The 24,302-nt window shown below is 48.3% G+C and overlaps 1 protein-coding gene across 1 annotated transcript; it reads left to right on the top strand.

Annotated features, from left to right (window-relative positions):
- Positions 1-5,134: 5,134 nt before the first annotated feature.
- On the top strand, positions 5,135-22,567 carry LOC144602763 (zinc finger SWIM domain-containing protein 1-like). Its single transcript, XM_078415897.1, has 6 exons — positions 5,135-5,391; positions 8,125-8,233; positions 11,981-12,221; positions 16,226-16,661; positions 18,279-19,129; positions 22,357-22,567. The coding sequence occupies exons 1-6, from the start codon at positions 5,135-5,137 to the stop codon at positions 22,407-22,409; spliced, it is 1,947 nt and encodes a 648-aa protein (XP_078272023.1). The 3' UTR covers positions 22,410-22,567.
- Positions 22,568-24,302: the final 1,735 nt, after the last annotated feature.

Genomic DNA, 24,302 nt, shown 5'->3' with positions numbered 1-24,302 from the left:
ATCCATGTTCTCCAGCGATGCTGCCTCACCCGCTGAGTTACTCCAGCATTTTTTGTCTATCCAGGTGAGGAGGGATTAATTGGCAGGTGAGCTCGTTGGAGGTTATAAATACTAAAGACAAAATAGTTCAAATGGCGCATAAAATGTAGAACCAGGGCTGGCATGAACAAGGATGGGGGCAGAAAAATGGTTGACATGGAATTGGGAAGGGAGGGAGATGAGTGGATGGAGGAGTAAAAAAGAACTGGGTGATGAGGGTGGGGGGGGATTTATGCTGTTTTAAAAAATTTTGTATGTGACATTCACTGCCAGAATCAAAAATAAATCAGGAACCAGTTTGCGATTTTAAACAGGTAACCTGTGATCAACAGAGTAAATTAAAAAGAAATATGAATTTCGCCATTCACGCTACTTCCTCTAATCTTTCAGCCCTCGAGGTTTTCAGTGCATCTTCATACTTTGGTCTCTTGCATATTTCCATTGGAGATTTAGCATGGAAACAGGCCCTTCGGCCCACCAAGTCCACGCTGACCATCGATCGCCCATTCACACTAGTTCTGTTATCCCACTTTCCTCACCCGCTCCCTACACATTCGGGGCAATTTTACAGAGACAAATTAACCTACAAACCCAATTTGTCTAAGGGGTGTGGGGGAAGCCCACACACTTGCAGGGAGAATGTGTAAATTCAACACAGACAGAGCCCAAGGACAGGTATCACAAAATGCTGGAGTAGCCCAGCAGGTCAGGCAGCATCTAGGAGAGAAGGAACGGGTGACGTTTCGGGTCAAGACACTTCTTCAGGATCGCACATAGATCTCTGGGTGTGAGGCAGCAATTCTACCAGCAGTGCCACTATATCTTGATTTCAAAAAATTAAATGTTGGTAACTTTGGTTACTAAAAATAATAAACTATTCATTTTCAGTCTTAAATATCTAAGTCACGCTATGTCCCCCGTTACAGCTATGTTTTAATTCAGTTCAAGACTATGGGGCAGCACAGTGGCCGTAAAGTTGCTGCCTAAAAGTGCCGGGGGACATGGAATCGATCCTGAATATGGGTGCATTCTGAATATAGGTGCTCTCTGTATGGAGTTTGCTCGTTCTCCCTTTGATCGCATGCGTTTTGTCAGGGTGCTCTTGTTTCCTTCCACGTTCCAAAGACGTTCAGGACCCTTTCTCAGACCCAACCCAAAACGTAATCTTTTCCTTCTGTTTATAACATTGTTTACAGAGGACTATGTTTACATATTGTGCTGTGCTGCTGCAAGTAAGAATTTCATTGTTCTAATTGGTTCATTAGAGAATAAAACATTCTTGACTCACGTCCCGAGTGTGCAGAACAGAACTAGTGTACGGGTGATCGGTGGTCGGCATGGATTCGGTGGCCGAAGGGCTTGTTTCCGCGCTGTATCTTTAAATGAAACTAAAAACACTAAAACGAGAGGGAGTTTGAAAAAGGGCCTCGACCCGAAACGTCACCCAATTCCTTCTATCCAGAGATGCTGCCGGTCCCGCTGAGTTCCTCCAGGGTTTCGTGTCTATCTTGGGGATGATTCGGAGTCGGGGTTTCAGCGGTCGACGCGGGGCGGCGACAGGACAGCAATGGCGGTCAGATCTCCCACAATGCCAAGGGAGGGAGAAAGTGCCCGGCGCCGACCAGTTGCCGCGGTAGTGCGCATGTGCAGAGCGGCCGGGGGCGTGCAGGCGGCGGCAGTGCGCATGTGCAGTGCGGCCGGGGACGTGCGGGTGGAGGCAGTGCGCATGTGCAGGTCGGGCCGGGGACGTGCGGGCTGCGGCAGTGCGCATGTGCAGGGCGGCCGGCGGATGAGGAGCGGCCGGAGAGCGGAGACCCGGCGGCCCGGACACGGATGTCGAGGGGTGGGGGCGGAGAGTGACGCAGAGAGAGAGCGGGGGGGGCGGGGCCGCTCAGTGTTGACCGGTAGGTGACCCGGGGGCTCTGAGAGCGGCGCCCGTGTGCCGGCAGCGCATGCGCCAACCTCGGACCGGGCCCGGAGCGGAGCGGAGCCGCCACAAAGCGCCGGGGCCGCGGCTGCGCGTCAGACGCCGCCAAATACGCGGGAAACCCCATCCCTGGGCCCAGGGATCCGGGATCGTCCCAATCCTGCACCGCGACCACCGGGCTGGAGCTGCAGCTGCAGCCGCCCCCCCCCCCCGTCCCCATTCATTAACCCGCCCCCCCCCCCCCCACACGGGCAGTTTCATCCCAATCACAGGGATTTGCATCAACCTCATTCAGGGATTGATCACAATCTACTATCCCGCGGATTTAGAAACATAGAAAATAGGTGCAGGAGGAGGCCATTCGGCCCTTCGAGCCTGCACCGCCATTCAATATGATCATGGCTGATCATCCAACTCAGTAACCCGTACCTGCCTTCTCTCCGTACCCCCTAATCCCTTTAGCAAAAAGGGCCACTTCTAACTCCCTCTTAAATATAGCCAATGAACTGGCCTCAACTACCTTCTGTGGCAGAGAATTCCACAGACTCACCACTCTGTGTGAAGAAATGTTTTCTCATCTCATGGTATTTCCATCCCAATATTGAGCATTGCAAGACGCCCCGACCCCAAACCCAGGGAATTATCCCCCACACATACACGGGCATTTTTATCCCAATCCCATGAATTTGTATCCTATCTAAATCAGGGATTGATCCCGACCCCCCTATCCCGATGTTGAACATTGCAAGATGCCCCCTTCCCCAAACCTGGGGAATTATCCCACTAACCGCACATGGGTGGTTATTATTCCAATGCCATGAATTTCCATCCTATCTAAATCAGGGATTGCCCCCCACCCTCCCCCCCCAGATCTCCCATCCCGGGGATTTCCCTCTGAATGCGGGTCCTTGCAGGATGCTCCCAGTGCAAACCTGGAGAATAAGTGAGTTCAGTGTCTCGACTGCACATGCCCAGGTCATAGGTCATTCGTGCTAAACATTCTCGCTGGCTGAGCTGCTGTGTGTATACAGACCTGCGTTTCATCGGTATTTTCCAGGTTTGTTTCTTCAAGGTAAGAAAATACTGCTTTCAAAACTTAACTAGGTGTATATATGGTTAATTTGTACAAAACTGATGATTTTGTTGGTTTCGTTGCTTTATGCTTCGGTGAGAGCGAGATCATGACAATTTCTTTTACATTGTAACTTGTACCAGTATGTAATGGACATGCTTACAGGACCCTATTCGAATTAACATATGATTGACCTTGTTATTTATTTTGTTTAATATGTTACTGGCAAAGCCATGTGCATTTGTGCAACTTTGGACTGTGGGAGTAGTACGTATCACCTGAATAAGTGGATGCAGAATGTGTGTGACAGCCACAACTGTCAATTTGCAACAGGAAACTGTTTCTGCCCACCTGCCTTCAAACTCTAGGAAAATAAACTGTGGTTTAAATCGAAGGTAGACACAAAATGCTGGAGTAACTCAGCGGGTCAGGCAGCATCTCGGGAGAGAAAGAATGGGTGAAGTTTTGTGTCGAGACCCTTCTTCAGAAGTCTGGAGAATAAGCGAGTTAGGTATCTCGCTTCAGACTTCTGAAAAAGGGTCTTTACCCAAAACATTACCCATTCCTTCTCTCCTGAGGTGCTACTTGACCCGCTGAGTTACTCCAGCATTTTGTGTCTACCTTCGATTTAAACTAGCAACTGTAGTTTTTTTTCCTAGTGTTTGAAGGGAGGTGGGCAGAAACAGTTTCCTTTTGCAAATTGACAGTTGTGGCTGTCACACACATTCTGCATCCACTTATTCAGGTGATACGTGCTACTCCCACAGCCCAAAGTTGCACAAATGTGCATGGCTTTGCCCAGTAACATATAAAACAAAATATATAATAAAGTCAATCATATGTTAAGTCAAATAGGGTCTTGTAAGCATGCCCATTACATACCGGTACAAGTTACAATGCAAACAAAAATTGGCATGGCCTTGCTTACTCACCGAAGCACAAAGCAATAAAACCAACAAAATCAATGTAGTTTTGTACAAATTAACCGTAAATACGCCTAGTTAATAGTTTTGAAAGCAGTATTTTCTTACCTCGAAGAAGCAAAACTGGAAAATACGGATGAAAAGCAGGTCTGTATACACGCAGCAGCTCAGCCGGCGAGAATGTTTAGCGCGAGTGACCTATGACCTGGGCATGCGCAGTTGAGATACCGAACTCGCATATTACCACCATACCTGCACAAGGGCGATTATTATCCCAATCCCAGGAATTTTCATCGGCTGAAATCAGGGATTTATTACGATCTTCCATCCCGCAGATATCCCTCCCAATGCTGAGCATTGCAGGATGCCCCTCCCCCCAACCCAGGGAATTATCCCCACCTGCACACGGGCAATTATTATTGCAATGCCAGAAATATCCATCCTTTCTAAATTAGGGATTGTTCCCTATCCCAATGTGGAATATCGCAAGATGCACCTCCCCTAAACCCAGGGAATTATCCCCCACCCACACACGGGCAATTTTGATCTCATTCCCAGTAATGAGCATCCTATGTAAATCAGGGATTGATTTATCCCAATGCTATCCCAATCCCAATGCTGAGCATTGTAAGATGCCCCTACTCCAACCCAGAGAATTACCCCCCCACCCACACACGGGCGATTATCCCAATCCCAGGAACTTGCAGACTACCTGAATCAAGGATTGCCCCCAACCCCGATCCACAATCCCGTGATTTTCCTCCCAATGCTGAGAATTGCATTGCTGAGATCTTGTGTTTCTCCCACACTTCAAAGACGTGCAGGTTAATTAGCTTCTGTAAAATTGTAAATTGTCCTATCATGTAGTATAGTGCTAGTATACGGGGTGATCGCTGGTTGGCGCGGACTCAGTGGGCTGAAGGGCCTGTTTCTTCTCTGAAGTCTAAAGTAAACTGTAAAGACAGCATCTGAGCAAAGGATGGATCCTGGGTCTCTGGCGCTGTGAGGCGGTGACTCTACAGTTGGACCACCGTGCTGTTCTTGAACTGTATATATGAGCTGTTGTGATGCGTTCTACCTTGGCTGACCTGCAGCTGCTGTCTGTGGTCTATTCTCAGTGCCCGCTCTCCAGGTGGGATCAGTCTGCCAACTCTATCTGACGCACGTGCAGCCATGTCCCAGGTGGCGGGTTTCCGAGTGGGCGCCGAGTTCTCGAGCTACAGCGAGCTGCACCGGGAGTACCGGCGCTACCAGAGGGACAGCTCCGTGCAGATGTGGACCAGGCACTCACGGACCATCAAGGCGCAGCGGCGTCGGGCACCCAAGCGCCCGATGAACGACGCGCTGAACTTTGCCGAGATCGACTACGCGTGCATTCACGGCGGCAAGTTATTCAAGACCAAAGGATCCGGCAAACGGACAATCCAGAGGTGAGGAAATACTTGCAGGGGCGGCACAGCGGCACAGTTGGTAGAGCCACTGCCTCACAACGCCGGGGATCCCGGTTCCATCCTGACCACGGGTGCTCTCCGTGTGTGGAGTTTGCACGTCCTCTCTGTGACCAGCTGTGTTTCTTCTGTGTGCTTCAGTTTCCTCCCATATCCAAAAACACGTGCAGGTTTCTTGGTTAATTGCCCTCTGTTAATCATCCCGAGTGTGTCGGGGGTGGATGACAAAGTGGGAGAACATGGAACATGTCGACACCCTGCTCCTGTTTCCTACGTTCTTATTTAAAGATGTTTTTATCTCTTTTAAATTTAATTGTATAAGTTTAGCCGGGTAGTTAGTTTTGTTTAGAGTTACATCATGGAAACAGGCCTTTCGGCCCATCGAGTCCACACCTGCCACCAATCATCCATTCACATTAGTTCTATGTTATCCCACTTTCTCATCCACTCTACAACATGAGGGCAATTTACAAAAGCAAATTAACCCACAAACCTGCACGTCTTAGAATGTGAAGGAAACCACTTGGAAAAAACCCACGTGGTCACAGGGAGCACGTACAATCTCCACACAGACAGCACCCGTAGTCAGGATCGAACCTGAGTCTCCGGCGCTGTGAGGCAGCAGCTCCTCTGCTGCCCCTGTCTGGCTCTTTCTCTTTTTTTTCTCTGTCTCTCTCTCCCCTCTGTTCATTTTTTTCTCTCTTTTGCACTCTTTGTTTTCATCTTTGATTGTGTGTGTGTGTGCATCTCCACGCCTGCCTCTCTCTCTCTCTCTCTCTCTCTCTCTCTCTCTCTCTCTCTCTCTCTCTCTCTCTCTCTCTCTCTCTCTCTCTCTCTCTCCCTCTCCCCCTCTCTCCCTCTCTCCCCTCCCTCCCTCCCTCCCTCCCTCCCTCCCTCCCTCCCTCTCTCTCTCTCTCTCTCTCTCTCTCTCTCTCTCTCTCTCTCTCTCTCTCTTCTCTCTCTCTCTCTCTCCCCCCCCCCCCCTCCTGTACCTTTCTACCTCTCTCTCTCCCCCTCCTGTACCTTTCTACTTCTCTCTCTCCCCCCTCCTGTACCTTTCTACCTCTCTCTCTCCCCCACCACACATTTTCCCATTCCTACCCGCACCTACAGCTCGCTGGGATTGTATAAAGTGGTAGAGTCATCCCACGCAGAAATAGGCCCTTCGGTCCAACTTGCCCATGCTCATCGAGATGACCCATGTACACCAGTCCCACCTGCCCTCAGAACCTTTCCTATCCATGAACTGTTCAAAATGTTTTTTAAATGCTAGAGTACCTGCCTCAACTACCTCCTCTGGAAGCTAGTTCCATTTACCCACTGCAATGTGCAGAAAAGGTTACCCCTTGTGTTCTTTTTAAATCTTCCCTCTCATGTTAAATCTCTGTCCTATGGATCTTGATTCCCCTATCCTGGATAAACGATTTGTGCATTCACCCTATCTATTCCACTTGTCACATACAATTTGCTGTGTTAACACAAGGGACACGGTATTATCCATGTTATCCCACTGTGCCATCCACTGCCTGCACACTCAGAACAATTGACTGGATTGATATCCCAGTGGGGGAGTGTAAATCACACAGGGTCTTCCGCCTGCAATGACCATCAAGCACCCAGCTTGTTATGTACTATGTGTAGGAAGGAACTACAGATGCTGGTTTACACTGAAGATAGACACAAAATGGTGAAGTAACTCAGCGGGGAGGGCAGCATCTCTGGAGAAAAATAATAGGTGACGTTTCGGTTTGACACCCGTCTTAAGGCTGAGAGTCAGGGCGGAGGTAAACGAGAAGTTTCTCCCATTCTCGTCGTTCTATTAATTTCACTGTCGTCTTGCTTAGTTTCACTGTTTGTATCAACTTCTTATCACCTTCTCCACCGCCAACAATGGACCATTGTGGGCTCCACCTTTCCTTTATCATTGTCGCTGGTTTGATTTGTTCTTTCATACCTTTCATTCATTTGTTCTTTGTAACCCTTCATCCCCCTAGTTCCCTCTCCTCTGACTCTCAGTCTGATAATGGGTCCCAACCAGAAATGTCACCTATTCCTTTTCTCCAGAGATGCTGCCTGACCCGCTGAGTTACTCCAGCATTTTGTGTCCATCTCCTTTGTTATGCACTATGTTATCTTACACCAATCCTGCATGAATCACATTTTATTGCAGCTGTTGCTTCAAGTCCCCCCAGTTTGTGAAAGAGTTTATTATCAGTCAAAGGGCAGTCATTCAGCACACCATCTTGTCTTCCCACTCACACTGCTTCATGGCCAATGTCAATGGAATATTTCTGTCATGATTGTAAAAGATAGCCATACACTGCTGGTCTGAATCATCCTACCACAACGAGAGAGCAGTGCTGAACTGTGATCTTCCTCATTGGTGACCCTCGGACTATCTTTGTTTGGACTTTACCTTGCACTAAATGTTATTCCCTTATCATGTATCTATACACTGTAAATGGCTCGATTGTAATCATGTATTGTCTTCCCACTGACTGGTTAGCATGCAACAAAGCTTTTCACTGTACCTCGGTACACGTGACAATAAACTGAACTAAGCAAAACTGAAGAAGGGTCTCAATCCGAAGCGTCACCTGTTCCTTTTCTCCAGAGATGATGCACGACCCGCTGAGTTACTCCAGCATTTTGTGTTTATCGATTGCTGGTGTTCACCCAGTTGGCTTACACACTGCCTCCCACTGTCTTTTTCAGAACCAACAAGATGAAGTGCCCCTGTGTCATTAAAGTCCGTCTTTCTGCGGATGGAAACAAGTTTGTGGTGAAAGAGATGAATGAATCGCATAACCACACAGTGCCGCAGGTAAAAGCAGAACACACACACCAGCCAGGTAGAGTTGTTGGATCTGCCACTGCTTCAGATTGTCGGCTCAGTGTGTGTGTGTGCGCGTGTCTGTGTGTGTGTGTTGTCCCACCTCTCCACATTTTCAGAAAGCATTAGACTAGTTCTGGACACGCTCGGTTCCAGCCTTGGATCCTGGGCTGTTGAATATCTTAGTTCAACAATACAGCACAGAAACAGGCCCTTCGGCCCACCGAGTCCGCGCCCACCAGCGACCCCCCCACATTAACACTATCCTACACATACTTGGGACAATTTACACATGCACCAAGCCAATTAACCTCCATACCCGTACAAATTTAGAGTGTGGGAGGAAACTGAAGAGCTTGGAGAAAACCCACGCAGGTCACGGGGAGAACGTAAAAACTCCACACAGACAGCACTCATGGTCGGAATCCAACTTGGGTCTCCGCCACTGTAAGGCAGCAACTCTACCGCTGCTCCACCATGCCGTCCAGAATATGTCCACATAATTATTTACAACGAGCTTATAAGAACTCCGTCTCTCTGCCCGTGTCTTTGCCTGTGAGAGAATGTTACCTGTGGCACCTATGCATATCGGTGGGACTTAAAGCTGTAGGCTGCAATAAAATGGGATTTGTGCAGAATTGGCTCAAGATAACATAGCAACAAAGAGAGACACAACAAGCTGGAGTAACTCAGTGGGTCAAGCATCATCTCTGGAGAAAAGGAATAGGTGACGTTTCGGGTCCTTCCCAGCTGGTCTGAAGAAGGGTCTCGACCCGAAATGTCACCTTTTTCTTTTCTCCAGAAATGTTGTCTGAACCGCTGAGTTGCTCCTGCTTTTTGTGTCTAGAATTGGCGTAAACTAGAATCTGCTGTTTAGTTTAGACATACAGCGTGTAAACAGGCCCTTCAGCCCACCGAGTCCAGGCTGACCAGCAATCCCTGCGCATTAACGCTATCCTACACACATCAGGGACAACTTTCAATTTTAGCAAGCTAATTAGCCTATAAATCTGTACATCTTTAGAGTGTGGGAGGAAACCGCAGCTCCCGAAGAAAACCCACGGGGAGAACGTACAATCTCCGTACAGACAGCACCCGTAGTCAGGATCAAACCCGAGTCTCTGGCGCTGTAACACAGCAACTCTTCCGCTGCACCACCGTGCTGCCCCGACACATAGAACAGAACAAGATTGGTGCTTGGTGGTCATTGCTGACAATGTAGCTGGAAGAGCCGGTGTGATTCTATGGGATGATATCACACTCCCCCACTGGGATATCAATCCAGCCTCTGAACTCTGACAACTTTGGCATTGTTTAACAGAGTCAGACTGATACACTCAATATCACTAGTCATTTCCCTCACAGGAACAAGTTTTATTTATGTAGTTCTAACACACTAAAAATATCTCCAGCTTTCAGGGACATTATTAAAGTAATTGATGTTAATTGCCTTAGCAGGGATTCTGGAGATGACCTATAACTTAGGTGGAGTTGGCGGATTTCAATGAATGTCTTATAATGTGGTTTAAGGAGGCAAGAGTGTCTGAGGGTGATCTGAAAGAAGTATATCTGTTAATGAGAGGCATAGAATGGAGACTCGGACTATCTTTAATTGGACTTTACTGGACTTTATCTGATGCTAAACACTATTCCCTTTATCCTGTGTCTGTGGACTGTGGACGGCTTAGACACAAAAATCCAGAGGAACTCTGCAGGTCAGACAGCATCTCTGGAGAAAAGGAATACATGACGTTTCGGGGCAAGACCCTTCTTCAGACCAGAAAAGGAATAGGTGAAATTTCGGGTCGAGACCCATCTTCAGATTGATACTTCCTGACCCGCTGAGTTACAGCAGCTTTTTGTATCTATCTTCGGTTTAAACCAGCATCTGCAGTTCCTTCCAACACATTTCGACTGTGGACGGCTTGATTGTAATCATGGATAGTCGTTCTATGGACTGGTAGCATGCAACAAAAAAGCTTTTTGGTACACGTGACAAGAAACTAGACTAAACTAGATGGGGAATATGGTCCGATTGTTTTCCCCCCATGGTAGTTGTGGAGGTGCAGAGACACAGAGGGAGAAAGTTCCAAATAGCTGCTGAAGGCAAAGTCAATTGCACAGGGATAAAAATTCAGGAATGGGTTGTGGCCGGAGTTAGAGAGATTTTGTGCTATATATATATCTGACCGAGGCGTAAATGTAGATGGGTTGGTGAGTAAGTTTGCTGACTCCAAAATTAGGAGTTGCAGACAGCGAGAAATGCTGTCAGAAGATAGCAGAACATAGACCAGCTGCAGAAAGGGGTGGAGAAATGGCAGATGGAGTTTAACCGGAGCAAGTAAATGTAAGGAGAGAGTATACAGTTAATGACATGACCATTAACAGCATTGATGTGCAGAGGGATCTTGGAGTTCAAGTTCATAGCTCACTGAAGGAGGCAGCACAAGTAGATGGGGTGGTGAAGAAGGCGCATAAGTGACAGGAGCAGAATTAGGCCATTCAGCCCATCGTCTATTCCGCCATTCAGTCATGGCTGATCTATCTCTCCCTCCTAACCCCATTCATCTGCCTTCTCCCCATAACCCCTGACACCAGCAATAATTAAGAATCCATCTATCTCTGCCATAAATATATCCACTGACTTGGCCTCCGCAGCCTTCTGTGGCAAAGAATTCCACCAATTCACCACCCTCTGACTCAAGAAATTCCTCCTCTCCTTCCTAAAGGAATGTCCTTTAATTCTGAGGCTATGGCCTCTTGTCCGACACTCTTCCACTGGAGGAAGCATCCTCTCCACATTTATCCAAACGTTTCACTATTCGGTACGTTTCAATGAGGTCCCCTCTCATTCTTCTAAACTCTAGCGAGTACAGGCCCAGTGGTGACAAACGATCATCATATGTTAACCAGTATGGGTGAAACGTGTGGTGTGCTTGTCTTCTGTGCTAGGGGCATTGAACATAAGAATCAGCAAGTCATTGATGCAGCTCTATCGGGCTTTAGTTAAACTGCATTCTGAGTAGTATGTGCAGTTCAGGAAAGATGTGGAGGCTTTGGAGAGGGCGCAGAGGAGGTTTACCAGAATGCCGCCTGGATTAGAGTGTTTCAGCTACAGGGGGAGGTTGGATAAACTTGGGTTATTTTCTCTGGAGCGTCAGAGGTTGAGGGAAGACTCGATGGAAGTATATAAAGTTTTGAGAGGCACACATAAGGTGGGCAATCAGATGCTTGTCCCCAGGGTGGAAATGTCCAACATTAGAGAGCAGAATTGTATGGTGAGAGGGGGAGGTTTAATGTGCGAGGCAAGATTTTTACACAGAGAGGGGTGGGGGCTGGGAATGCACTGCCAGTGATGGTGGTGGATGCAGATACGATAGTGGTGTTTAAGAGGCTTTGGGAAAGGCACATGGAAGTTCAGGGAATAGAGCGATATGGATCATGTACAGGGAGATGAGATCAGTTCAACTTGGCATCATGTTTGGCACAGATAATGGAGGCTGGAGGGCCCATTCCTGTGCTGTTCTGTGTTCTAATATGGGATCTGAGCTTAGTTTACAGATACAGCATGGAAACATAGGCCTACCTAGTCCACGCTGATCATCGACCACCTGTGTGCACTGGTTCTATGTTGTCCTACTTTCTCATCCACTCCCGACACGCTCGGGGCAATTTACAGAGGACAATTGACCTCCAAACCGGATGAACTGACCCTAGGACCTTGCTTGTACCCCACAGGAAGAGGAGGAGAGGCTCCGGCACCAAAGGCACTTTGTTACAGCGCTGCGCGTGGACCCCACTTCCATCGTCTCGCTGCGGAGTAATGGAGCAGGTGTCCAGGTGCAGCTGGGGGAGGTTGCCGGCAAGGTGCTCGCTGATGAGGATGCCCATAGCCCCACACGCAAGGAGAAATGGGACGAGTTCAAGACCAACAAAACCGACTTGGAGATGATGGTGCCCACACTGGCAGCCGTCAAGGGTAAGGTCATAAGGAATAGGAGTAGAATTAGGCCATTCGGCCCATCAGGTCTACTCCGTCATTCAATCATGGCTGATCTATCTCTCTCCCCTAACCCCATTCTCCTGCCTTCTCCCCATAACCTCTGACACCCGGACTGATCAAGAATCAAGGTAGGTGAAGGTCTCCTCACTTGTCCCAGGCCTAACCGGCTGCTCCAGGTTTGCACCACTCCCTCTCTTGTCCTGGGGTATCCTGCATCCTTCCTTCATTCCGGAATAATGCGGATCACCCCTTTATTGGGTTAACGTATGATGAGCATTTGATGGCTCTGGGCCTGTACTCGCTGGAGTTTAGAAGGATGAGGGGGGACCTCACTGAAACTTACCGAATAGTGAAAGGACCGGATAAAGTGGATGTGGCGAGGATGTTTCCACTAGTGGGAGAGTGATGGAACAGAGGGTGCAGCCTCACAATAAAAGGACGTTCCTTTAGAAAGGAGATGAGAAGGAATTTCTTTAGTCAGAGGGTGATGGATCTGTGGAAATCACTGCCACAGATGGCTGTGGAGGCCAAGTCTGTGGCTATTTATAAAGCAGAGATTGACAGGTTCTTCATTCGTTAGGGTGGCAAATGGGGTTGAGAGGGAAAGATAGATCAGCCATGATTCCTAGACTCTCCCACGAGTGGAAAGATTCTTTCCACATGCACTCTACCCTGGCATTTCACTATCTGGTAAGTTTCAACGAGGCCCCTCCTCATCGTTCTAAACTCCAGCGAGTACAGGCCCAGTGCCGTCAAACACTGATCAGATGTTAACCCAGACATTCCTGGTATCATTCTCGTAAACCTCCTCTGGACCCTCTCCACCGCCAGCACACCCTTCCTTAGACATGGGGCCAGAACTGCTCCCAATATTCCAAATAAATGGATGAGGATTGGGTGTGGATCCTCCTTCCCCCATCTCATGATAGTGCACTGTCTTGTCACTAGATCGCTCCCTCCTCTCCCCTGGGATAGTCAATGACTTTTACACTTCAGAGATACAGCGCGGAAACTGGCCGTTTGGCCCACCGAGTTGGTGCTGACCCACGATGATCCTGTACGCTAACTTACACACACAAGGGGCCATTTCTTTTTACAACTTACTGAAACCAAGTAACCTACAATCCTGCAAGTCTTTGGAGTGTGGGCGGAAACCGAAACACCCAGAGAAAATCCATGAACGTACAAACTCCGTACAGACCGCACCCACAGTCAGGATGGAACCCGGGTCTGTAGCGCTGTAAGGCAGCAACTCTACAGCTGTGTCCCCAATACTTTCTCATGGGATCGCTCTTGGATCGTGCCACGCACTCTGTGCGTTACCAGTGCTTTGTTCAGAATCCATTTGAGAATCCGACTCAATTTATCGGCCTAGTTTGTACACAAACAAGGAATTTGATTTGGTGCTTTACTACACGTGATAAAAACACAAGACAGCAGACAATTAAAAAAACATTATAATTAAACAATGTAAAAAAAAGTGCAAGAGTAATAAGTGGCAGCTTTGCTAAATATTGCACGTGTAAATATCTAAAATGCACTTGGAGAGTTCATAATTGTTTGTCTTACAGACCAGAATGTAGTGGTGTAGAGTGGTTGTTAACTAGAGCTACCACTCGTGGGGAGAGGCTGTTTTTGTGTCTGGATGTGCCCAGAGGGGAGGGCTTCATGAGAGAGTTAGATATACAGTGCATTCAGAAAGTATTCACACACCTTCACTTTTTCCACATTTTGTTATGTTGCAGCCTTATTTTAAAATGGATTAAATTATTTTTTTATCATCAATCTACACACAATACCCCATAATAAAAAAGTGAAAACAGGTGTTTAGAAATTTTTGCAAAGTAATTAAAAAGAAATAACTGATATCATATTTACAAATGTATTCAGACCCTTTACTCAGTACTTTGTTGAGGCACCTTTGGCAGTGATTACAGCCTCAAGTCTTCTTGGGTATGACGCTACAAGCTTGGCACACCTGTATTTGGGTAATTTCTCCCATTCTTCTCTCAAGCTCTGTCAGGTTGGATGGGGAGTGTCGATGCACAGCTATTTTCAGGTCCCTCCAAAGATGTCCGGGTTCAAGTCCGGGTTCTGGCTGGGCCACTCAAGGACATTCACAGACTTGTCATGAAGCCACTCCTGCGTTGTCTTGGCTGTGTGCTTGGGGTCATTGTCCTGTTGGAAGGTGAACCTCCTCCCCAGTCTGAGGTCCAGAATGCTCTGGAGCAGGTTTTCATCAAGGATCTCTCTTTACTTTGCTCTGTTCATTTTTCCCTTGATCCTGACTAGTGTCCCAGTTCCTGCCGCTGAAAAACATCCCCACAACATGATGCTGCCACCACCATGCTTCACTGTAGGTATGGTATTAGCCAGGTGATGAGCAGTGCCTGGCTCCCCCCAAACGTGACGTTTGGCATTCAGGCCAAAGAGTTCAATCTTGGTTTCATCAGACAAGAGAATCTTATCTCTCATGGTCAGTGAGTCCTTTAGGTGCCTTTTGGCAAACTCCAAGCAGGCCATCATGTGCCTTTTACTGAGGAGTGGATTCCGTCTGGCCACTCTACCATAAAGGCCTGACTGGTGGAGTCCTGCAGATAAAGTTGGCCTTCTGGAAGGTTCTCCCATCTTCACAGAGGACCTCTGGAGCTCTGTCAGAGTGATCATCGGGTTCTTGGTCACCTCCCTGACCAAGGCCCTTCTCCCCTGATTGCTCAGTTTGGCCGAGTGGCCAGCTCTATGAAGAGTCCTGGTGGTTCCTAAGTTTTTCCATTTAAGAATGATGGAGGCCACTGTGCTCTTCGGGACCTGCAATGCTGCAGAAAGTGTTTTATACCCTTCCCCATATCTGTGTCTCGACACAATCCTGTCTTGGAGATCTACGGACAATTCCTTCTTCTTCATGGCTTGGTTTTTGCTCTGACATGCACTGTCAACTGTGGGACCTTATATAGATAGGTGTGTGCATTTTCAAATCATGTCTAATCAATTTAATTTACCACTGGTGGACTCCAATCAAGTTGTAGAAACATCTCAAGGATAATGAATGGAAACAAAATGAACCTCAGCTCAATTTTGAGCATCATAGCAAAGGTTTGAATACTTATGTAAATGTGATATTTCAGCTATTTCTTTTAAATTACTTTGCAAAAGTTTCTAAACACCTGTTTTCGCTTCTTCATTCTGGGGTATTGCGTGTAGATTGACGATTTAAAAAAAAAGAATTTAATTCATTTTAAAATAAGGCTGTAATGTAACAAAATGTGGAAAAGGTGAAGGGGTCAGAATACTTTCTGAATGCACTGTAGGTCTTAGGGCTGATGGAATCAAGGGATATGGGGAGAAAGCCAGAACAGGATACTGATTCTGGATGATCAGCCATGATCATATTGAATGGCGGTACTGGCTCGAAGGGCCGAATGGCCTACTCCTGCACCTATTTTCTGTGTTTCTACTTCAAAGAGTTTGTGGCCAGGGTGAGAGCGGGTCAGTCCCTTGTTCTGCCTGTTCTTGTCATATGAGGAAAGACTGGGGATGTATTCCCTGGAGTTTAGAAGGACGAGAGGGGATCTTAAAGAGACGTATAAGATTATAAAAGGACTGGACAAGCTAGATGCAGGAAAAATGTTCCCAATTTTGGGGGAGTCCAGAACCAGGGGACACAGTGTAAGAATAAAGGGGAGGCCATTTAAAACTGAGGTGAGAAGACACTTTTTCACCCAGAGAGTTATGAATTTGTGGAATTCTCTGCCACAGAAGGCAGTGGAGGCCAATTCACTGGATGAATTTAAAAGAGAGTTAGATTGAGCTCTAGGCGCTAGTGGTATCAAGGGATATGGGGGGAAGGCAGGAACCGGTTACTGATTGTGGATGATCAGCCATGATCACATTGAATAGCGGTGCTGGTTCGAAGGGCCAAATGGCCTCCTCCTGCACCTATTTTCTGTGTTTCTATAACTCTTGTCTGCGTTTGCTTACAGACGGCACGGTGGTGGTGGTGGTGAACAAGGCCAACGTGTTGCAGGCCATCTATTACCAGGACGGCCGCATGAAGCAGACCTTCGAGAGGTTCCCCGAGGTGCTGCTGGTGGGCGCCACCTACAGCTGGGCGGGCCTGTGGCTGCCCACCTACCTGCTGCTGGCCATCGACGGCAACGGGGAGAGCGAGCTGGCGTGCCTGTGGTTCCTGCAGAGCGAGGAGCGCGAGACCGTCCGGCAGCTTCTGCGCATCTTCAGGCAGAAGAACCCGGCGGCGGAGGGAACGCGGGCGGTGGTGGTCGGCGGCCAGGCGTGTGACGGGGAGCTGGTGACCGACGTGCTGCCCCACTGCAAGCCGCTGGCCTGCCTCGCCCACACCCTGAGCGTCTTCCAGGACCACGTGACCGCCGAGAAGCTGCACGTGACCGCCGGGCAACAGTAAGCACTGGCACCGCCATTCCCTCGTGGGGCCGGAGTGGAGCGGGCGGGTGGGGGGCCCAAATATTCCTCCTCTTGTCAGATTGTGTTGGTTTGGTAAAGTTGTGACTCTCATCCCTCTGCACAATCCAGTCTACCCAGGTCCCATCTCCTCCACTCTCTGCCCTCTCTCTCTTTCTTCTTTCCTTCTTTCTTACCCACTCCTCCTTCCCTTCTTTCTTTCTCCCTCTTCTCTCCTTCTCCTCCGCCCCTTCTCTCCTTTCCCCTACTCCTGTTTCCTCCTCACCCACTTCACCCACTCCTCCCCTCTTCCCCCTCCTCGCCTCCTTCCCCCTCTCATCTTCCCCCTCCTCCCCTCCTCTCCTTCCCTCTGCTCTCCCCCCCCTCCTCTCCTCCACAATCGGGCAACAATAAGCTCTGGCATCGTGATTCCGTCGTGGGACCGGTGCGGGCGGGGGAAGTGGGGGAGATTGGTTTATCCCAAATATTCCTCCTCCTGTCACGGCGTGGGTCAGATAAGGGTGCGACTCATTCCTCAACATGGTCTGCACAATCCAGTCTACCCCCGCCCCACTCTCCCTCCTCGTTTCCACCCTCCTCTCCCCCTTTGCCTGCTCCTTCCCCTTTTGCCCCCTCCTCTCCCCTTTCTGTAGATGGGGCATCTGGTCAGCATTAGATGGGGCATCTTGGTCAGCATTAGATGGGGCATCTTGGTCAGCATTAGATGGGGCATCTGGTCAGCATTAAATGGGGCATCTTGGTCAGCATTAGATGGGGCATCTTGGTCAGCATTAGATGGGGCATGTTGGTCAGCAAGGACGAGTTGGGCCGAAAGGCCTATTTCCGTGCTGTTTGACTCCACTGTTCAGTAGTCATTGAGGAGGTCACTTTATTTTTCGTAAGGAAAGAAACGGTGGAGTTTTTCTTGTAGCCGCTGGGGACTGTTGAGGTGAGAGTTTGGTTTAGTTTCGGAAATACAGATTGCCCCACTGAGTCCACACCGACCATTAATCACCCGTTCACACCAAAGATACTAGAGGAACAAGATAGACCACTCGACGTTAAAAAGCGTAGAAGGACAAGGCACCATTTTAGTGGGCAGAAAATTGCAGAAACATTTTAAAAGAAAAAATAACAAAAATGTATGAATTGATAGATGAGTTATTTTCTGCATTTTAATGGTATCATCACACATACTGTTCCCCCAAAACACTGATTACACTGCGAGAGGCAGAACGAACGGCGGGGTTTGCTTACTAAAATGGCGGACGTCCCGCTCCTTTACACACTACACTTCAGTATAGGCGAATTCAATGGAGTGGTCCATCTTGTTCCTCTAGTATCTTTGGTTCATACTAGTTCTGGGCGACACACGGGACAATTTACAGAGGCCAATTAACGTGCAAACCTGCACGTCTTTGGAACTTGGGGGGAACCCGGAGAACCCGGAGGAAACCCACATGGTCACAGGGAGAACGTACAAACTCCACACAGACAATGCCTGTAGACAGGATGGATCCTGGGACTGGCACTGTAAGGCAGCAACTCTACCGCTACGCCACCGTGCTGCACCGGGAGGTTCCTCACCTTGTCTCCTCTTCCCTTTCTTCCCGCCAGGAGCCAGCTGCTGCAGATCCTGCACAGTATGTGTTACGCCACGTCGACTGAGGACTATGACCTGCTGTACCGCCAGCTGCTGGACTCCAACGCGGAGAGCGCCGTCGACTACTTCCACAAGACGTGGCACGGGTCCCGCCGCCAGTGGGTGGAGGGCTTCAAGCATGAGAACGAGAGCTACCTCACCAGCACCCTCCAGCGGGTGCAGGTGATGAGCCAGAGGCTGGCGGCCGCGGTCGAGGACTTCTCCAACGTGACCTCCTTCACCCGGGACCTCCTGAAGGCCGTGGACACGGTGCGGGCCGAGTGCGACCAGCGGGTGTTGCAAAGTGAGCCCCCCGCAGGGCCAGAGGACAACTCCACAGAGTGTTCCTACCGGGCGCTGCTCACCGACTTCGCCTTCCGCCGGGTGCGGACGGAGCTGCAGGAAGCGGAGTCGGTCTCCTTTCTCAGCGTGGAGGCCGAGAGGGCCTGGCCCGTGTGCCGGCGCCGGGCCCTGGTGACGGACCAGGCCAGCTGCCAGTGTGCCTTCCGCACCTCCATGAGGCTCCCCTGCCGGCACGTCCTGGCTCTCCGGCGGCTGCTGGGCTCCGACCTCTTTGAGCCCTCGCTCTGCGCCGCGCGCTGGACGCAGGAGCACTTCCTCGGCGGTCAGCTCCCGCCTGCGTCGCCGAGGGAGCGGGCCAAGGTGCAGCAGGAGCGATACCGCCAGGCCCTCAAGGTAGCTCGCAAACTCTCCTCCCTCGCCGCCCGGTGTCCGGCCGAAGACTTTGGCAGGTGCCTGGCGGTCATGACGGCCGTCACCGACATCTGGGCCAGAGGTGGCCAGGTGCAAGTCACCGAAACCAATGGTTTGTAGCGACGCAGTCTCAGAGAGAGTGAAGCAACGACACACAAAACATGGAGCAGCACAGCACAAGGACAGGCCCTTCAGCACACAATGAACATGATGCCAAGACCATCGCTTATCTACCTGCATATCATCCATACCTCACCATTCCTTGCATATCCATGTGCCTATCTACTGCCTCGTAAACTCCATTATCACATCTACCTCTACCGCCACATATGGTTCATAAGATCATGTGACAGGAGTAGGATTAGGCAATTTGGCCCATCAAGTCTATTCTGCCATTCAATCATGGCTGATTCATCTCTCCCTCACCCCATTCTCCTGCCTTCTGCCCATAACAGAGAAACAGAAAAATTAGTGCTCGAGCAGACCATTCGGCCCTTCGAGCCAGCACCGCCATTCAATGTGATCATGGTTGATTATCCACAATCTCCCCCGTTCCTGCCTTCTCCCCATATCCCTTGATTCCACTAGCCCTAAGAGCCCTATCTGACTCTCTTTTGAATGCATCCAGTGAATCAGCCTCTACTGCCTTCTGAGGCAGAGAATTCCACAAACTCACAACTCTGGGTGAAAAAGTTTTTCCTCATCTCAGTTCTAAATGGCCTAGCTCTCATTCTAAAATTGTGGCCCCTGTTTCTGGACTCCCCCATCTAGCATCTAGCTTGTCCAATGTCTTAATAATCTTATATGTTTCTATAAGATCCGCTCTGATCCTTCTAAATTTCAGAATTTCAGACTGTCATATGACAGTCCCGCCATCCTGGGAATTAACCTCATGAACCTATGCTGCTCTCCCTCAATAGCAAGAATGTCGTTCCTCAAATTAGGAGACCAAAACTGCACACAATATCCAGCTATGGCCTCACCAGGGCCCTGTACAATTGCAGAAGGACCCCTTTGCTCCTCTACTCAAATTCTCTCGTCATGAAGACCAACATGTCATTAGCTTTCTTCACTGCCTGCTGTACCTGCATGCTTACTTTCAGTGTCTGATGTACAAGGACAGTCCTACAGCTTCCCCTTTTCTTAATCTGGTACCATTCAAATTATAATCTGCCTCGTTCTTGCCACCAAAGTGGATAACCTCACATTTATCCACATTATACTGCATCTGCCATACATTGCTCACTCACCCAACCTACCCAAGTCACCCTGCATCCTCATAGCATCTTCCTCACAGTTCACTCTGCCACCCAGCTTTGTGTCATCTGTAAATTTGCTTATGTTACTTTTAATTCCTTCATCTAAATCATGAAAATATATTGTAAATAGCTGCGGTCACAGGATCAAGTCACTGCCTGCCATTCTGAAAAGGACCCGTTAATTCCTACTCTTTGTTTCCTGTCTACCTACCAATTTTCGATCCATGTCAATATCATACCCCCAATACCATGTGCTCTAATTTTGCCCACTAATTTCCTGTGTGGGACCTTATCAAAGGCTTTCTGAACGTCCAGATACACTACATTTACTGGCTCTCCTTTATCCATTTTACTTGTTACATCCTCAAAAAATTCCAGAAGATTAGTCAAACAAGATTTCCCCTTCATAAATCCATGCTGACTTGGACCGATCCTTTTACTGCTCTCCAAATCCACTGTTATTACATCTTTAATAATTGACTCCAGCAACTTCCCCACCACCGATGTCAGGCTAACTGGTCTATAATCTCCTGTTTTCTCTCTCCCTCCTTTCTTAAAAAGTGGGATAACATTTGCTACCTTCCAATCCACAGGAACTGATCCAGAATCAACAGAACATTGTAAAATGATCACCAATGCATCCACGATTTCTAGAGCCACCTCCTTGACTACCCTGGGATGCAGACCAGGCCCTGGGGATTTATCAGCCTTCAGTCCCATCAGTCTTCCCAACACGATTTCCTGGCTAAATGTGAATTTCCTTCAGTTTCTCCGTCACCCTAGATCCTCTGTACCCTAGTACTTCTGGGAGATTATTTGTGTCTTTCTTAGCAAATAAAGAACCAAAGTGCCTTTTCAACCCATCTGCCATTTCCTTGTTCCCCATAATAAATTCACCTGTTTCTGTCTTCAAGGGACCCACATTTGCCTTCACTAATCTTTTCCTCTTCACATACCTAAAGAAGCTTTTACTATATATTCTTGGCTAGCTTACCTTCGTACTTTATCTTTTCTCCCAATATTGCCTTTTTAGTTACCTTCTGTTGTTCTTCAAAAGTTACCCAATCTTCTGGCATCCTGCTCATCTTTGCTATGTTATGTCTTTTTTTTTTTTATACTGTCCTTGACTTCCCTTGTCAGATCCGGTTGCCTCTTATTCCCCTTAGAATCTTTCTTCCTCTTTGGAATAAAATGATGCTGCATCTTCTGGATTATTCCCAGAAATTCCTGCCATTGCTGTTCCACTGTCATCCCTGCTAGGGACCCTTTCCAGTCAACTTTGGTCAGCTCCTCATGCCTCCATGTTGTTCAACTTGTTCAACTGCAACACTGACACTTCTGATTTTACCTTCTCCCTCTCAAATTGCAAATTAAAACATGTTATGGCCACTACCTCCTAATGGTTCCTTTACCTTGAGTTTCCTTATGAAATCCAGTACATTACACAACACTAAATCCAGAATTGCCTTCTCCCTGGTGGGCTCCAGTACAAGCTGCTCTAAGAATCCATCTCGGAGGCACACTACAAACTCCCTTTCTTAGGGTCCAGTACCAACCTAACTTTCGCAGTCTGCCTGCATATTGAAATCTCCCATAACCTCTGACACCCGCACTAATCAAGAATCTATCTATCTCTGCCTTAAATATATTCACTGCTTTGCCTCCACAGCCTTCTGTGGCCAAGAATTCCACAGATTCACCACCCTTGCATAGTCCAGGCACTCAGTACCTTCCGTGTAAAGTGACAACGAGAAAACAACTTGCCTCGCACATCTCCTTGAAACTTTGCCCCTCTCACCATTTTATCTATCAGAAGATTACCTTTCCACTGATAGACAGGCCCTCTGATACTTATTGACCAAAGATAGACACAAAATGCTGGAGCAACTCAGTGGGACTTACCGAGCCCTCTATCATGATTTATTACTGAATGTTTCCTCAAATATTGTTTTACCGTTTTGCACCATGTGCACTCTGGACACATTACTGTGTGCGTCCCCCAATAATTTATCACTGTCTGTTTCCCTCTCGGCTGTGCCCCCTCCAACATCACTCACTAGTTGTGTTCCTTTGTTTTCAGTGACTGGTGCAACAGAGCAAGAATCGTCGTCTCCAGCCACCGAGGCAAGTTGAAGATGTGCGTAAGAACTGATTTCAGATCTGACTGACCGACAGACAGTGAGAGCCGCTTACAGTCACAGTGATTCACCGCGATCCCAGGAATCAAGATCTGAAGTTGCTTTCTCTTCATACCCCCGTGTGTGTTACGCTTGTGTGGCTGAGTGTGTGTGTGTGTGTGTGTGTACACAGATGCACCCAATGAACACTGCCACACATCGATCACCAATGATAGTGAACTGCCAGTCCTGTGTGTGTGTCACGTGTGTGTGTACGGATGCATCCAACATACGTGTGTGACTGCGTGTGCCCATGTGTATATATAGTCAGCCCTGCGTGCATTTTGCATGTGCGTGCACGAGTATGTGTATGTTACGTGTGTATGCAGATGTATCCAATGAACACTGCCATACACCGATCACCATTGATAGTGAACTGTCGGTCGGCCCTGCGCGTTATGCATTTGTGTGTACATGTATGTACGCACGTGAGTGTGAGTGAACTTGTGTGTGTGCAGGCGTGTGCACATGTATGTGTCGGCTCTGTGTGTGTTACACGTGTCGGCCTCTGAATGAGCTTTGAACCTGAATTAGTTTGCGGACTGTCGCGGTCGATGAATTTCAACATCTTTTTCCTGGAAGTGATTTTAATGGTTTTCTTCAAAGGGACCTGAATCGGGTTCTGACATTCCGTGGGATCATGACATCCATTCAGTTGGAATTTTAAGCAGCAAACAGGAGCCAAGTTTGGATAACTGAGTACAGCTCTGTCTTCTCTGCGGGAGCACTGACTGAGATCGGCTGATTCCTTGCAGGCTGGGAACAAGACCTATGTGTTCGCTGGTCAGTCTGACTATGCACAAACTCTTGTCTTCCCTGCAGAGACACAGAGACCTGGGAATGTCCAGGAAACAAATAGGAAATGTTGGAAATACACAGTGGCTGTGAAAGATTTCTGTCAAGGGAAAAGGTGGTGACACTTAACATGTGTTTTATACTTTCGTCAACTCAGCAGATTTGTTTTGATTGGGATCAACATTTTCTAAAGTTTACTATAAAAATCGAGTCTAGTTGGATGTTGGGTCAATTCTCAGTCATGTGATGGAGCTTTCAATCCTATCCCTCTCTCCACACCTTGAGCCTAGATCTCAATCAGATTGAGCATCTGTGGGATGTGCTGGATCGACAAGTCCGATTCATGGCGGCTCCACCTCGCAACTTACAGGACTTGAAGGATCTGTTGCTAAAGGTTTGGTGCTAGATACCACAGGCTAGCCACCTTCATGGGTCGGTACTGTTTTGGCGGCACACGGAGGACCAACAGCATATTAGGCAGGTGGTCACAATGTTTTGGCTGATCAGTGTATCTTGTCGCTATCTTCTGTCGTTTGCTTCTCGCTGATTAAATTATCATTTCATAGAAACATAGAAAATAGGTGCAGGAGTAGGCCATTCGGTCCTTCGAGCCTGCACCGCCATTCAATATGATCATGGCTGATCATCCAACTCAGTATCCCATACCTGCCTTCTTTTCATACCCCCTGATCCCTTTAGCCACAAGGGCCACATTTAACTCCCTCTTAAATATAGCCAATGAACTGGCCTCAACTACCTTAAAAACTCTCATAACTCCAAGGTCCTATTTAGCACAATTACCTCTCTCATATGTCCCGCCCCCAGTACCAGCTTAGTTGGGTCCCCTGCTAAGTGCGAAGAATTTGCTAAATTTTTCACCAGCAAAGTTGAGAACATTAGAATGAACATTTCCCCTCCCACCCGTGACCTAGCTGTCTCACTAGTCTGTTCATCTAAATTGGACTGTTTCCAACCCGTTACTCTATCCTCCCTTGCAAAGCTTGTCTCCGCTATGAAACCTGCAACCTGCCCCCTTGATCCTGCCCCCACTGCC

This window comes from Rhinoraja longicauda, chromosome 19 (assembly GCF_053455715.1).
Source record: "Rhinoraja longicauda isolate Sanriku21f chromosome 19, sRhiLon1.1, whole genome shotgun sequence".
Lineage (NCBI taxonomy): Eukaryota > Metazoa > Chordata > Chondrichthyes > Rajiformes > Arhynchobatidae > Rhinoraja > Rhinoraja longicauda.
Note: the sequence above shows the minus strand (reverse complement) of the source record. Positions and strands in the feature narration are given on the sequence as shown.

Excerpts from the sequence above, each read along its gene's own strand:
- LOC144602763 (XM_078415897.1), top strand. The coding sequence starts at position 5,135 with ATGTCCCAGGTGGCGGGTTTCCGAGTGGGCGCCGAGTTCTCGAGCTAC. Across the intron at positions 8,234-11,980 it reads ATAACCACACAGTGCCGCAG|GAAGAGGAGGAGAGGCTCCG; the intron begins GTAAAAGCAGAA and ends TGTACCCCACAG. Across the intron at positions 19,130-22,356 it reads GCAAGTCACCGAAACCAATG|TGACTGGTGCAACAGAGCAA; the intron begins GTTTGTAGCGAC and ends CTTTGTTTTCAG.